Consider the following 17,329-nt stretch of genomic DNA (forward strand, 5'->3'; position numbering starts at 1 on the left):
CCTGAGTGTAGGTGCATACCTTGGCACCTTACGCAATTATGTATGAACTCATCGACTTAATCCTCGAACTTCAAAAACCACACTTTTTGCTGTAGCATTGGTTTCGGCTGACCCTTAATGGCTAGAATGGGCTAATGCTAATATCCCGAGCACCAGCGCTGTGGGAACAATGATTCTTACATCCCAAGGCAGCTGTCCTTCTTGGGATACTGATCATGTTGGTTCCTCCACACTCCTCGTAGAACCACCTTCACCGATGATGTCGGCCTGTCGAGGCATTCTCTTATCACCTTCAACTTTCCCATTTGTGTGGCTTCAAAGACCAGCTGGAAACATTCATCAGTGGCCAATGCTTCTCTCAGTACTTTCAGTGTCATGGATGTGGGTACAGTGGCCTGGGTCATTAGACACACCTGTTCTTATGCATCAGCCACCTTTGTGCTAAACATACCACCTTTTTTGTTTGGATGACGAGATATATAGATGGCTGGGTTATCACACCCAGGCTTCCATACTCTTGCCTTCACCTGAGCCATCTTTCTCTTGTAGCGGGAGGATGTAGCAGCAGCCCTGACATAATTGGATTAATGGTTTATGATCCATAATCACAACACTAAAACGGCCTGTCTGTGTATCTGGGAGTATCTTTGTTCCATTTCCCACAAGGCCCTGCACACATATGCAATGGGCACAATCGCCCCCTGGTGAATTCTGGGTCACATAATGCCATAGTGGCTGTGGACAAAAGCGCTTTTTTTGATTTGGAGAAAAGCATTTTCTTCTAAAGTAGTCCATTCCCAAACAGAGTCCTCTTTCGTACATTTCCATAAAGACTTAGGGCCTCATTACACGGACGGCGGTGTACCAAGGTGCTATTAGCACCTTGGTCGATGCCGGTAAAATACTGGTACCGTCTTGGCGGAAAGGGGAATTACCGCCCTATTCCAAGGTTGGTGGGCGGTAATTCCTCCTTCCCCCATTGCCCTTCCCCATTCCCATTTTCGCCCCATAGGGCATAATGGGAATGGGGAAGGTGCTAATTACGGCACCGCAAATTGCGGTACCGTAATTAGCTCCCTGGTCCCTTTGTGGGTTGGTTTTTAACACCTGCAAAAAGCAGGCGTTAAAGTCTCCAACCCGCAAAGGGACCTCGTAGTAAGGCTGTAAGGGTTAACGGTCACCGGTACCATTAACAGTGACTGTTAACCCTTACCGCCGTCCGTGAAATGAGGCTCTTAGACAGATTCGCTAGGTTCTTGGTAATCCTCCCGCAATAGGTAACTATCCCAAGGAAGCTCCTCACCTCAGATGGATTTTTCAAGGCTGGATTGCCTGCATGTCCTCTACTTAGTGGATCTGTAAACAGGTCTTCAGCTCAGAATACGTATCCAAAAGATTCCAATTTGACTTTTAGGAACTCACATTTCTCCCTAATGAGAGTCAATCCCTGTTCCTGTAGCATTGGCAGCAACTTCTCCAGACAATCTAGGTGCTCGGCTTCTGCAGGCATATGAAGCAAAATATCCTCACTGATATTCAGAATGCCTGGGAGACCAGCCAACACAGTTCAAATCATTTGCTGGAAAACCTCTGAAGTGGATGATATCCCTGAACCAAGTCTTTTGTATCTGTAGAGCCCCTCATAGGTACTGAAAGTGATTATGTATCAAGACAAATGAGTACAAAACCAGTTGATAATATCCTGGATTGAGGTCTAATTTAGAAATAATTGAGGCTCCTTGGAGGTCTGCAACATCATCATCAATTGTTGGGGACAAAGGTCTCTTGCGTTTGATCACCTTATTAGGCAAATGCTTGTCCACACATATCCTCACCGATCCAGTCACCTCCTCAATGATGTCTGCCTCAACCAGTTTCTTTCATTTCTTTTGCGCTTTGTCCCTGATGGGGAATGGCAATTGCCAGTGTTTACGGGCCACTGGTTATACAGTGTTGTCTATGTTCAACAATAACAAACTTTATTTCGGGAAGTATATCCCATAAATGTGCATACAATATGACTTTCAATAAACATCTTGCACAGCAATTAAAATCATCATTTTACAATTTCATACAATACCTTAAAACCTTAGTCAATTGATTTGATGTTAATCAACATTAAATAAACTACATACATAGATTTGCACCATTTTTAAGTAAAAAAAGTCAGAAAATAATCTTTAAAATAGGCAGTTCAGCATTTTATTCCTGAGGTTAGATGTACATCGCAAACATTTTGTGAGGGCCCTGCTGTTCTCTCTGTGTTGACCATGAAAAGGAAGATGAGGGCCAGGCAACATTGGCGAAATGCTTCAGGCTTTAAAATTGGGGCGATATAGAACAGTTCCACTGTGTTAAATAAACAGAACAAAACAACACAAAATGACACTTAGTCTCCAGGGAAATAAGACAAATGGGCGAAGTTTCTCCTCGATACTACTTTTGTGTCAGACTCCATAAGTCATATGCAAATTAAAACATGCTCTGATTTTTAGAAAACATTGATTTAAGTATGGGGAAAAGGTGCCAGTCGAGGGGACATGCCAGTCGAGACAAATAACATTTCAATGGGCCTCATTACACGGATGGCGGTAAGGGTTTACCGGTATTTTACCGGTACCGGTAAATCCTTACCGCCTTACTACGAGGTCCCTTTGCGGGTTGGGGAATTTAACGCCTGCTTTTTGCAGGCGTTAAAAACCAACCCGCAAAGGGACCCAGGGAGCTAATTACGGTACCGCAATTTGCGGTACCGTAATTAGCGCCTTCCCCATTTCCATTATGCCCAATGGGGCAAAAATGGGAATGGGGAAGGGCAAATGGGGATTGGGGAATTACCGCCCCCGCTCACCTTGGAGTAGGGCGGTAATTCCCCTTTCCACCAAGGCGGTGCCGGTATTTTACCGGCATGAACCATGGCGCTAATAGCACCTTGATCCACCGCCTACCGTGTAATGAGGCCCAATGTGTCTGCTGGCATGTGTTGTCATTGTAGATAAAATGTATCTGTTAAATGTTGATTAAGTAACACACTGTTCACAGCCATCATTGTACTTTTCCCACAAGGAGACACAAGATTGCTGGTGATCTAATGGAAATGTTTTCTAGATCCCTCTCCAGCGCTCTACTGCACAGGATCTTAAGAGCCCACTAGATCCCTCTCCAGCGCTCTACTGCACAGGATCTTAAGAGCCCACTAGATCCCTCTCCAGCGCTCTACTGCACAGGATCTTAAGAGCCCACTAGATCCCTCTCCAGCGCTCTCCTCCACAGGATCTTAAGAGCCCACTAGATCCCTCTCCAGCGCTCTCATCCACGGGATCTTAAGGGCCTGGTCACTGGTGCAAACATTGCTTTTGATAGTTGTGCTTCTGGGTTATTACAAACCAAGGCATCTTCAATGAATGGCAAATTCAGTTCCCTGTGTGCAGCATAATTAGGAGCAGAGTCAGGGGGACCTATTCCTTGAGGTTCTTTCCTGTTGCCAAACCCAAAACAGCACTGCCATACAGCACAAGTGCTTTAGGTTTTGCTCTATAAATTCTAAGCATTACATCAATCAATGGGTCAGGCATTATAATTACAGGCACATTTACAAATTCCACCACTGGATTATCTCATCTTTACTGATTATTTTGGTAACATCACCTCTTAATTTTCTGTTACATGAGGAGTACCGTAGGACTGCATTTTTGGAAGGTATTCTTTTTAATATTTATATTAATGGTTTGGCACTCAAACTCCAGCGCTTGAATGCAGATGTTCTGATATTTGAGGGTAAGTGAGTCCGGGTCTTATCGTACGCAGATGACTGTGTGGTTTTGGCCAGAACCCCAGATTCCTGCAGAGACTAATTGACGCCAACACTGACTTTATGTTGTCTTTGGATTTCAAAGTGTATGTGTCATCTATGTGTAGCGGCATGGGTGTTCCTTTTAGACATACACAATGATCACGGGCTGACGTACACGATGATCACGGGGCTGACGTACACAATGATCACGGGGCCGACGTACACGATGATCACGGGGCTGACGTACCCTTCCAGAGACAACTTTGGCAGCTGATATGAGCCATCTGTGGGAGCCAGTGTCTTAACTATTTTATGTACAGATGGGCCAGCCATATACAACAATGTACACTAGTATTGTCAGTCTCTAGTATGGTGCCTCAGATGCCTATAAAGATGTGAACTATGAGTGAAGCTTTTCTCACACTCTGTACACTGGTAGGATTTCAATCCAGTGTGCAATCTCTTATGCGTCATTAGGGTTGACGCTTGAGTAAAGTGCTTACCACATTCTGTACACCTGTACGGCTTCTCCCCTGTATGGGTCCTCTGATGCTTGACCAGAACAGAGCTATAAGTGAAGCTTTTCACACACTCCGAGCACTGGTATGGTCGGACCCCAGTATGGATCCTCTGATGGTTGCTCAGGGCTGAGGGTTCACTGAAGTTTTTCTTGCACTCTGTGCATTGATAGGGCTTCTCCCCAGTATGGATTCTTAGATGGCGCCTCAGACCTGACTGGTCACTGAAGCTTTTCTTGCACTCTGTGCATTCATAGGGCTTCTCCCCAGTATGTGTCCTTTGATGGTTGCTCAGGGCTGAGAGATCACTGAAGCTTTTCTTGCACTCTGTGCATTCATAGGGTTTTTTCCCAGTATGGATCCTCTGATGTCTTCTGAGGGTTGAGGAGTCAATGAAGCATTTCTTGCACTCTGTGCATTCATAGGGCTTCTCACCTGTATGAGTCCTCAGATGGCACCTCAGACTTGAATGGTCACTGAAGCTTTTCTCACACTCTGTACACTGGTAGGATTTCAATCCAGTGTGCAATCTCTTATGAGTCATTAGGTTTGATGCTTGAGTAAAGTGCTTACCACATTCTGTACACCTGTACGGCTTCTCCCCTGTATGGGTCCTCTGATGCTTGACCAGAACGGAGCTATAAGTGAAGCTTTTCACACACTCCGAGCACTGGTATGGTCGGACCCCAGTATGGATCCTCCGATGCTTGCTCAGGGAGGAGGGGACACTGAAGCTTTTCTTGCACTCTGCGCATTCATAGGATTTCTGCCCAGTATGGATCCACTGATGTCTTCCGAGGGTTGAGGAGTCAATGAAGTGTTTCTTGCACTCTGTGTATTGATAGGGCTTTTTCCCTGTATGTTTTCTCTGATGCTTGACCAGATCCGAGCTCTTAGTGAAGCTTTTCCCACACTCTGTACACTGGTATGGTCGCTCCCCAGTCTGGCTTTGCTGATGCTGGATAAGATTTGAGCTCTGAGTTAAGCTTTTCTCACACTCCGAGCACTTGAAAGGTCTTTTCCATGTGTGGGATCTCTGTTGCCTTCTCGACTTTGATGTCTGATTAAATTGCTCATCACATTCCGTACACTCGTAGGACTTCTCCCCAACATGCATCCTTTGATGGCTGCTCATTCTCTGTTGAAAGAAGCAAAGGTACCCTTTATTATTTTATGTCATCGTACAGCCTAAAAAACAATAGTTCTTGCACAGAGCTGTTAATCCTCATTTTACACCCCGCTCACTAACTCACTGGGTGATCCTGTGAGAAGCCACGGTTCTGAGCCTTCATCAATCAGAGAGAGACATGGGGTGCCTCATTACGAGGTTGGAGGTAGCCTTGCCGGTAAAACCAGCAAGGCTACCTCCAAACTCGCATCCTGGCCCGGCACCCACGAATGGGCAATTACTGGGCTATTCTGGCCCAGCCGGACCTGGTAATTGCCCTTTCGCAGGTGCCTGGCCTGGTACATCCCCATTCCCATTTGAGCCCCATAGGGATCCATGCGAATGGGGAGGGTGGTAGCCCCGGTAAAGTTAATAATGGTACCGGTGCTACCATCATGTTCTACTCGCGGGTGCCGATACGGCCACCAGGTCCGACCTGGTGGCTGCAAGGGCACCCACAAGCAGAACTCATAGTATGGCGGTACGGTAGCAACGGTGCCGGTAGCAATACTGGCGCTGTTGTTGCCTTACCGCCATACTTGTAATGAGGCCCATGGACAAAATGTACTTGGGAGAATCCTTCACAGACTTACATGTGCAATATTGAGTATAACTCTAGTCGTATTTTCCCCCCATACATGAACAGATGAGACCTGGGAATGAATTTCATTTTCACTGTTTGATGCAGTATTTTTTTTAAAAAAAAGACATTCACTGGGGAACAATAGAACTATCAATGAGTAGCTATCGACTATAGGACTATATTCCATCTTGAGGTTCCGAGTGAAATCTGATTGAGTTTATGGGCCTCATTACACGGACGGCGGTAAGGGTTAACGGTCACCGTTAATGGTACCGGTGACCGTTAACCCTTACCGCCTTACTACGAGGTCCCTTTGCGGGTTGGAAAATTTAACGCCTGCTTTTTGCAGGCATTAAAAACCAACCCGCAAAGGGACCAGGGAGTTAATTACGGTACCGCAATTTGTGGTGCCGTAATTAGCACCTTCCCCATTCCCATTATGCCCTATGGGGCAAAAATGGGAATGGGGAAGGGCAATGGGGGAAGAGGGAATTACCGCCCCACCAACATTGGAATAGGGCGGTAATTCCCCTTTCCACCAAGGCGGTGCCAGTATTTTACCGGCATGGACCAAGGTGCTTGGTCCACCGCCGTCCGTGTAATGGGGCCCTATGATGCCATTATGTACACTGAGGTGGAATATACCCCATGACAGATTGCTGACCAATCATAATGTTCTGATGTCTATGGCCGCCATTACTTTTTCACACTCCATGAGCTGTCTCCAGGGACCAGCAGTGCAAGAAGGAGAAGGCATAAGGAAAATATATACAACAGCAAAAATAAAGTTAACCACACCCCAAGGAGAAACAAGCGCACCACCAACACCTGACCATCGCCATGATGGTTCCTGTGCGGTCAAATGCAGTTTGGCCGGTGGCAGCACCAGAATCCCACTTCTACACCACCTTCTAGTCCCACTCTACTATCCCACTGCTTCCATGTTACCACTACTAGGTCTACGCTGTTCCTACTCCTCCTACTACTGTCACTACTACTCCACCTTCTACTCCCACTCTACTGTTACATGTGATGAATCTAGTGTGATCATCCCAAAAACCCTGACATGGGCCTCTTCTCATGTGGCCAGGCAAAGGCAGCTGCTACCTGATCCTGACCCTGGGAGTTGTTATTATGTGGGAGGATCACATGAACGGGGACTCATGTCAAGGGGAACGGGATCCCTGTCTAGATAATTTCCCTAATGATCCTCAAGTCTTAAAGGCATAGTCTAGTAAAAAATGTTATTGTCCCTATGGGTCGGCCATGTTTTTTTAAGGCTAAGTGGCTCGATTTTAGAAAACTTTCCTATGGACCTTACCCGAGTTTTCGTCCATTAAACGCACGCGAAAACAAGCACCTGGGAGCCGCCATTTTCTGATAATCCTATCTTTTCCCTGATCGCCCTGGCTGACCTGCTTTTGCAGCACTAAATCAATTCCCCCGCCCCTGAGCCTGACATTATCAAAACATTCATATTCCCCGCCTCTCCCCGTGACGTTACTGTGCTGCGTAGGCAAACGCGCCCAGTCGTCTTCTGCGCGACGCCACACAGAACCCGGAAACCAACATAGATCAACTCACAACACAGCGCGCCACAATTCGGAATATGAAACTGTACTTTACAATGAAACAGCAACACGGTACATTTGGTAAAGTACATTTATTTGGCATTAAATGTTTAGAGAATATTCATATGAACTCCGGAAGCCATTTATTTTCTTTTATCTGTATCCGCAATAACTGTTCCGTTTCATCTTGAGTCACGCGCTGTTCCTTTATGGCACACAGGGTGTTCATTTTCGCAAAAAGAATCACTTTGGAAGCACGGTGAACCGCAAGGCTGTTCCATCAACTAGGCACTAGTCCAGCCTAAAGTTTGTTATGTTACTTCTAGCCACTAGTACAGCGTAAGGGCATGTGGGCCCTTGGCGATCGTCCCATAATATGGTGATCGTGCTCCAGTTGTTGACAAGAAGCTGCAGGTGTCTGCTGAAGAATCCATCCGCCGGTGTCTCAAACAGATGGCAGTTGCAGAAAGGGATCAAATACCTGTTATGAAAACAAAAAAATGATAATTAGTCTCGCTAGCCGAACTTCATTAATATTACTCATTTAATTTATTAGGGCCGATCAGAAACTATTTGCTTGCAAGGGTAGTTCAATGGAGTATGTTCTTCTCTAACATAAATGCGAAAAGTAACGAGATAAATCGAGGCCAACACACAATGATAAACGACAGTCTACATGCATGAGGAATGATATGATATATGATATGGCATTTGTAACGCGCGTATACTCAAGTGTTTCTAGGCGTGACGAGGCAGGTGGGGAACAAGGGCAGACAGACAACGATCCTACTAGGCCAGGTGTCTTTCTGATCGCGCATGGGGATGGGCTGTACAAGGATAGTTGAATACAAATTAAATAATAGGGCCAGCTGGTGGCAAGTGCAAGGTAAATGCCGGGTGAAGGGGCTGAAGGATACAGAGACAGTCCCGTAGTGCAGGGAAAAGTGGCTGGGCCAAGGAGCGAGATCGGTGAGACCAGTGAACCTGCATGCCCATGTGCCCACTACGAACAGTTTTACTTGCTTTTCCTAGCTCTTCATTCATTCATTTATTCATGCAGCCATTCATTAAATCTTCATTCCGGTATAAAAGCGTGTAAAGATTTACTTACATTATATTTGAAATTTCCATTGTGTCTCTTCGTAATGCAGTCTGTAAAACGGACCGTGCTCTTGACAATGATTTTTCGTATACTGACCTAAAACTGAAACTCGGTCTAGTTTCTGAATTTTCTGCCTTATCGTCTCTTACGTTATTGCGCACTCCCTTCAAATGTAGTTCTTTCGGCATGGTCCCTGTCTCAAGGTCAAAAAACAATAGACCCTTATACTTCCAGTGCGACTTGTGGGCCTCATCTGTGCACTGTCCTTCGCATTCTTTATTTGCAACATCACGTAGTATAGGCATCTATGAGAACTTGAAGTTTAGAATCCGTCTATGTAGTGCGCCTCAAAGTGCAAATGCGAACTGGCTTCTCTCCCAAATGCCACGGCCTGCTTGGCTGGCGCGTTCTAAGTGCCCCAATTTTGTCCCCGTTGTCTGCGAGCTTTGCAGCCCAAATTGAGACATTTAATTTTTTGCGGAAGGTCAGGGAAAGTATAAAGTACCACAGGAGTTGAGTTAAAAGTGAGATTTATTGTTTGTTTGTTTGTTTTATTATTTGCAATACGCAAGCCTCCCCTCCGTTAACAGTGCGCAGCATTTACATTTACATGAGATGAGACATGAGAAAAATATATACATACACATATGTGAGGTGAATAGAGAGAATTCAAAGATGACACCCAGCTTCTTCGCCACCCATGATGGTGATGTTGGGAGTTAGGTTTACTGGTACACTGTACAATAACATTTATTTACAAAAATACAATCCTATTGCAATTATTTAAACCGCGATTTGTACTTTACAATCAGCTGTGCATCGGGTGGGCATGGCACAGTCGCAATGTTTGGTGGCAATGGATCACTGCTCTGTACAGAAACGTCCAAAATTCCATATCTGTGCTTCTCTAACACAGCAACAATAAGGCCTTTCACAAAGTCGAACTGCATTTCATCATAGACTGGTTTGATCACCCATTGCTTACTTTGTTTTGAAAACACCTTAGTGTAGCGAGGCATCCTTACTTTACCCCTAGTCCTAGATTGTTCATGTCCGACATTGCTGTTATGGGCCAAGACCGCTAGTAGAGTGCGATGTTTCATGCCCCGAAAGCTAAAATGCAAGCGCTTTGGCCTGTACTTTAGGCACATATTGTGGAACACCTCCAAATCTCCTGTGTGACAGAATTCTGTCAGTCCTCTCAAATCTCTTGACAGAGTTTTGTCGAAAACAATCTTCTCAATGGCTTTGTGTGTCGGTGATGATGGAATCAACCACTTCTTCTTCCGTGCCTCCTCTGGGGACAAAGGGCCATGTTCACATTGGTGGAAATGTTCATTTGCTGTCCAGCGGTGAACGTTGGTACAGTGGTGCATCAGTGACCGCCATTTTTCAAGTAGTATTTCCACTGACCCCTCGCAAGTTTCTGAGACCACTGCAAAATACTTTCAAAACCTTTTTTTTTTCCTGCAGCCGAGATTTTCTTATTGATTGATTTAGCAAGATGCCATACGTCAAATTGATGTTTAATATGTGGGAACTGTTCTCTCATTGTCTTGGCAATTGAAACGTGTCTATCCGTGGCTATGAGGTCGATGTGCATCCCCCTCGATTGTAGATGTTCCACTGATTTTATAAATCCTAGTTTCTCCATGGCCACTGAGGATGTACATTGTGTTACCTGCACGACCTCCGAACTCACAATTTTCTTACTATCCATGTCCTGAAAGTGGTAGGTGCAGTACTTGGCAGAAAATCCAGGGCTATCGCACTGTCCATCGCCGGCTAGCCTGAATCGTTTGCCTTCGAATGTACTTGCTAGAGACAATTGTTCAATTCTCCAAGCATCACTAATGGCCGGAAACAGATAATCACGTTGGTATGTGTAGTACAGCGCTCTAGAAATGAAATGGAGTCCCACAAACTGAAAGAAAGCCTCTAACTTTCTAAAACTGGAGCCACTAAAAAGTGATGCAGCTGCACACAGTAGATTGCCTGCTGGCATTTTCCCCAGCATTGGTTGTGCAGACCATGAGAACCTATGATTTAATCTACAGACGGCATTTATTTTGACGTTACTGCCTTTCATTTGACGAGTCACATTAATCAAAGGCTTCCCACATACTTTCCCTCTAACGGAATGCACACATTTCAGCATACTTATAATTTCCATCAAACAACTGTCGAATACAATGTATTTGCTCTCTTTCATTAGACTGTCATCCTGCGTCAACGCTGTTTCGGCCTTTGACGTTGTGGAGATGTGAACACATTGGCAAGTAATATCGCTGCTATCAAGTATTGTTGCGTCTATGAATGCTGCGGCTGGTTCATTCTCTCTCATTTCAACATCTGCTAATTCAACATTGATGGGAGAACACAACAATGTCGACATGTTTTTTGGTGGCAATTTTTTGGCGGGTGTAGATTGTGCAAATTCATCTGCAACTACTTCATAGCTATCTTCAATACATTCAATAACATCTTCTTGTGGTGGTCCGGTCGCACAGTAGCTATGGTCCAATGCAACTTTGCTGTAGTCTCCAAACAGAGCTAATTCATGTTCTGGCCATTGGACATGAGCATCTCGAGCCTGAACACGCCGCGCCTCAATTAATAGTTCCTCCATAGTGTACATGGTCTGGCAAGCCACATCTCTCATTCGCTTCACTCTCTGTGTGTGTATAGTTCTGACGCCCACGGGTAACTGGAGGAGAGATTGGAAAAGGGATGTTCAGTTTAAACACAAGATGGAGTGTAGTAGAATTGACTGGAAAAAAACATAATATAGTCCCCACCACAAAAAATTTTTTAAAGTTATTAACTGTTTTAACTAACCTTTTTTTGATTTCTTTTCTTTGCAACTTTTTTGACTCGACCTTCAACATCGGCACGCTTTAGCTCCGATTCGTTTCCGCTTGTCCTCCTTCCTCTTGCGCTGCAAGGACTATATTTTCTGTATCCGCATAGACAGCAAGGAATGAGGCTCCATCGTCTCCCTGAAACATAGTACTTTCATTACTATGTATCAAAATATTGTTAGCATAAAACACGTGAGGACGAACACACAGGTACACCTCAATAGCCAAATATGATTTAAACATTTTGTGCAACAATCAAACGACAAGTATTCGACCAGTGATGATCTATTTCGATGGAACTGTTAGTATCCATACCTCTGGCTCTGCATGGACTGCCATGAATGGTTGTATTGGAGAGGAGGCATCCGCATCTCCCTGAAACACAGTACTTGGATTAGTATGCTTTTCAATATTGGAAACACAACACACACTTGGGGTCGACGGCACAGGTACATATAAAGAGATAACCGCGAAAGATGCATTGTCCAAAAGAATCAAGGAAAATCAAAATATGATCACATTTCATCGACTTATTTCAACGATTCCTTTACATCTGCATCATCTCAATGAGATGTTGTGATTGTGGTGGAAGCTCCGTCGTCTCCCTGAAACACAGTACTTGGATTAGTATGGTTTTCAATATTGGAAACATAACACACACTTGGGGTCGACGGCACAGGTACATATAAAGAGATAACCGCGAAAGATGCATTGTCCAAAAGAATCAAGGAAAATCTAAATATGATCACATTTCATCGACTTATTTCAACGATTCCTTTACATCTGCATCATCTCAATGAGATGTTGTGATTGTGGTGGAAGCTCCGTCGTCTCCCTGAAACACAGTACTTGGATTAGTATGGTTTTCAATATTGGAAACATAACACACCCTTGGGGTCGACGGCACAGGTACATATAAAGAGATAACCGCGAAAGATGCATTGTCCAAAAGAATCAAGGAAAATCCAAATATGATCACATTTCATCGACTTATTTCAACGATTCCTTTACACCTGCATCATCTAAATGAGATGTTGTGATTGTGGTGGAAGCTTCGTCGTCTCCCTGAAACACAGCACTTGCGTTAATAGGGAAGAAAGTATAGCAAATGGAATCACGTTATATGATCACGCATTCTGGAGCTGTCAGTATCCATACCTCGTGCTGCTGAAGAATATCTATGGATGTTGCCAATGTAGTGCGCACTTCCGAAAGCTGTTGCGCTGATTCGTATACTTGAATGTCAGGCTCTGCATCAAGTGCAGGGGTTGACGCTCCATCAACTGCCTGAAACATAGTACTTGCATTAGTGAGGTTTACAATTGTGAAAACATAACATACACCTGGGGTCGACAGCACAGGTACATATCAACGGCTAACCACGAATGAAACATTGTGTAGAACAATCAAACGACAGGAATTCCGGCTCTGATGATGACGCTCGATGGAGCTGTCAGTATCCATACCTCGTGCTGCTGAAGAATATCTATGGATGTTGCAAATGTAGTGCGCACTTCCGAAAGCTGTTGCGCCGATTCGTATACTTGAATGTCAGGCTCTGCATCAAGTGCAGGGGTTGACGCTCCATCAACTGCCTGAAACATAGTACTTGCATTAGTATGGTTTACAATTGTGAAAACATAACATACACCTGGGGTCGACAGCACAGGTACATATCAACGGCTAACCACGAATGAAACATTGTGTAGAACAATCAAACGACAGGAATTCCGGCTCTGATGATGACGCTCGATGGAGCTGTCAGTATCCAAACCTCCTGCTGGTGAGGATCATCTAGAAACGTTGTAGATGTGGCGGACGCTTCAGCATCTCCCTGAAAGACAGTACTTGCATTAGTATGGATAACACTAATTATAAATGAAAACAAACACCAGTGGACGATAACTAAGGTGTATATCAATTGGAAAGCAGTAACCAAACATTCGGTAAAATAATTACACGATAGAATAAAACTATTACTTGACATGCATAAAACAAGTATGTAGTGGATTAGCCTAGTAAGATTACCTGATACGCGCTAGAAGTGGTTGATAACTGCGACCACGTCAAGGATGTAGAATGTTCTTGCTTCAGATTCAAGGGATAGTCAAGAAGTTGTAAAGGTCAATTAATGATTGATAGTGAAATGCCAATATTAAAAATAGCCATTTAAGGCGACAGAATACTTGAAAAATGCTCAATACAGCACAGTTCCCTGTCCCCATATATATATATACATTGCGTTTGTGGGTTATGAAATCGAAAAGGAATATATTGATAAATGTCATTATTCAAAAAACTATACACTCATATCAATATCGAAATTATTACAAGGGATAGAACACCTACAATATCTATTAATCCATTCGGCTACCTAAACACTACCGCAAGGCCTAAAGCTACATCGGACACTTGACTCACCGGTGGCGGAATGTGGACGAATAGAGTGGGAATAGCGTTTTCGCACAATTTGCGTGTCGTTCGCCGTTTATTCTTCTTTGTTACCCAAGAAGTTGTGTACATGTCCAAGGAAAAGTGCCGGCTGCAGATGCGGTATCGATCACCCCTCTTGTCCTCTAAGACTTGTTGGACTCTACTTTCCAGCTCATCCAGTGGATATCCGCAATGTCTGACCCATTCTCTTATTCGATCAACAGTTTTCGGGAATACATGCATTGTAGTTCCTTCAGATTTCGCATGGGTCTTCGAAGGGCAACCGCTAATCGAACAGGCAGGCATTGTTGATAAATCTGAAAAGTAAATATCAACATTATTATACAATCTTCAAGAGTTAAGATTTGATACAAAAGTAAATGAATCATACAATGATCAATGCAAGGTTTGTTTTGGTCGCAGGAACTATTCCAGTTCATTATGTGCTGCTTAGTATTTGCATAAGTTGTAGAAATGTATAATTCATGTGTCTGAAATCTGAACATGTGACTCGTCCCTTGGATGTTTTGTCTTGCATGAGAAGGAAACATGCTAACATTATTGACTGGACCCCCGAAGGATGCAATTCAATCACAATAGTCACAGATTAAAATAAATAGATCTATTGATAGCATAGCAATGGAAACTGAAGTCAATACCAATGAGACCAATGAACATTGCACTATTTTGTACTCTACTGGAAAATAGTTAGAAATTTAAAAATCTGCGAAATATAACCAGGATACATGGCCTTACCTTGACCAACAAACAGTTGGGTTCAGCAAGCAGAGCAGTATGTTGCGGGAGAATAGGTGGATGGCCACAGGTAGCGCACTGATGGGTATGCTCGAAGCGGTCGGTCACAGAGTTCACGGATAGCACGACGACAAGCAGATTAGCATAGATCTCAATGGTTCCCAGGTAGCACGTTCAAGAGTTGAGTTGCAAAGCACAAAGATGTTCTCATGAGACATATCGAGTGGTTTTTAAAGTATTAGAAACTGGGGTGTGTTTGTGAATGAATGACGTATGTTTGTCGTGGTATTAGGGGGGCGGCCTGCCTCGGGGGAGGCCTGCCTGGAGACACGGGGTCTGAGTAGGCCATGTGACCGATGGCCCCTTGGCGTGGGACACCTTTTGAAGTGTACATGTAGTTTGGCACCTTGGCCTTTCACGCCCCGGACAGCCCCCCATGCCAGCGAGCATCCACCGGCGCGAACCGCCTTTGATACAGGGGGGTGGGATGGATGAGTCTGGGGCGTGCAGATAAGGCACAGGAAGACTGCTGAATGGAGACACACTTATGTGGATCGCAGGGGGGCGGCCTGCTTCAAGGGGAGGCCTGGCTGGAGACACGGGGTCTGAGGAGGCCATGTGACCGATGGCCCCTTGGCGTGGGACACCTTTTGAAGTGTACATGTAGTTTGGCACCTTGGCCTTTCGCGCCCCGGACAGCCCCCCATGCCAGCGAGCATCCACCGGCGCGAATCACCTTTGATACATGGGGGTGGGATGGATGGGCCTGGGGCGTGCAGATAAGGCACAGGAAGACTGCTGAATGGAGACACACTTATGTGGATTGCAGGGGGCGGCCTGCTTCAAGGGGAGGCCTGGCTGGAGACACGGGGTCTGAGGAGGCCATGTGACCGATGGCCCCTTGGCGTGGGACACCTTTTGAAGTGTACATGTAGTTTGGCACCTTGGCCTTTCGCGCCCCTGACAGCCCCATGCCAGTGAGCATCCACCGGCGCGAACCGCCTTTGATACAGAGGGGTGGGATGGATGGGCCTGGGGCATGCAGATAAGGCACAGGAAGACTGCTGAATGGAGACACACTTATGTGGATTGCAGGGGGGCGGCCTGCTTCAAGGGGAGGCCTGGCTGGAGACACGGGGTCTGAGGAGGCCATGTGACCGATGGCCCCTTGGCGTGGGACACCTTTTGAAGTGTACATGTAGTTTGGCACTTTGGCCTTTCGAGCCCCTGACAGCCCCCATGCCAGCGAGCATCCACCGGCGCGAACCGCCTTTGATACAGGGGGGTGGGATGGATGGGCCTGGGGCGTGCAGATAAGGCACAGGAAGACTGCTAAATGGAGACACACTTATGTGGATTGCAGGGGGGCGGCCTGCTTCAAGGGGAGGCCTGGCTGGAGACACGGGGTCTGAGGAGGCCATGTGACCGATGGCCCCTTGGCGTGGGACACCTTTTGAAGTGTACATGTAGTTTGGCACCTTGGCCTTTCGCGCCCCGGACAGCCCCCCCCATGCCAGCGAGCATCCACCGGCGCGAACCGCCTTTATATCAATATACAGTATATCGCCTTTATATCAATGATAGTATATCGTTGCTTATCAATAACAAATGCCACATACCGGAGATTCTTCTGAGCACAGACCCACACTTCAACCGGTGTATTATAGTGGCCAAGACCCTAAGGCCTGTATAATCCAATGGTAATTGATAGTATAGATATATGTGATTCATTTAAAAAATTGAGACAAACGTTGTTAAAATAAATGTGGTGTTTTATTTTGTATCTTATTTTCATGACACAAAAATAGAAGACTTTAAAGGTTATACAGGTCAGGTTGCAGCACAGCAAGAGAAAATTCCCTGTACTGACCGCTGTCACTCGGGAACGTGTCTCTAATGGCACGAACGGCACAGGAGGGTATCACTCTTCGAACGCGGTGTCCAAGCCACCATGTAAAGGAACGATAGGCCACCAGCCTGTACCACCTGTGAAAAGGAATGAAACAAACTGTTTTTAAATGACCCAGATAAGTTTAATAAACGTTTGTTGTCAATGACAATTCTTGTAACTAATGGCATTTTACACGGACAAATGCTATCTAGACAATGCACACTATTGAATGACTTACAATGATATGTAGATGTAATTTTGGATATAGTAGAAGAACATGAAATAGGAGTGGCATGACATGCAGAGTATACTTACTCGTTACTCGGATTACGAGGACGAACAGTTGCTCGAAGTTCGTGCATAAGCACCATCATGATTCTCAACACGGCCCGTGTGAGGCAGGCTGCCCTGAAGTCTGGCAGCTCGGTGATGCATTGCAGTCGTGGCTCGCCTTCCGAAATGTAGGCCAGGCATCCCGAGTTTTCTCGGCAGCAGCAGTTCTCGTCCTCGGTTGGCATTAGCTCGCACCGATTGCAGGCTCTTCATCTGTTGAATCGTCCTCCGAACTGCCGTCCGAATCCCCATCGTTTTCGCGTGCTTCCCTTTCCAGTAGTTCCTCCTCGGTATACTCAGGCTCGTACATGTAGGGCATT

The 17,329-nt window shown here is 45.3% G+C and overlaps 1 protein-coding gene across 1 annotated transcript in view; it reads right to left on the bottom strand.

The window, feature by feature from the left end:
• Positions 1-2,188: 2,188 nt before the first annotated feature.
• LOC138487549 (uncharacterized) overlaps positions 2,189-17,329 on the bottom strand; it is a 395,452-nt gene continuing 380,311 nt past the window's right edge. The window contains exon 17 of the mRNA XM_069614031.1: positions 2,189-5,449. Coding sequence (XP_069470132.1) covers positions 4,151-5,449 — 1,299 coding nt within the window. The 3' untranslated portion in view covers positions 2,189-4,150. The remainder of the gene's footprint in view (positions 5,450-17,329) is intronic.

Source organism: Ambystoma mexicanum, chromosome 9 (genome assembly GCF_040938575.1).
Source record: "Ambystoma mexicanum isolate Mex_15411 chromosome 9, UKY_AmexF1_1, whole genome shotgun sequence".
NCBI lineage: Eukaryota > Metazoa > Chordata > Amphibia > Caudata > Ambystomatidae > Ambystoma > Ambystoma mexicanum.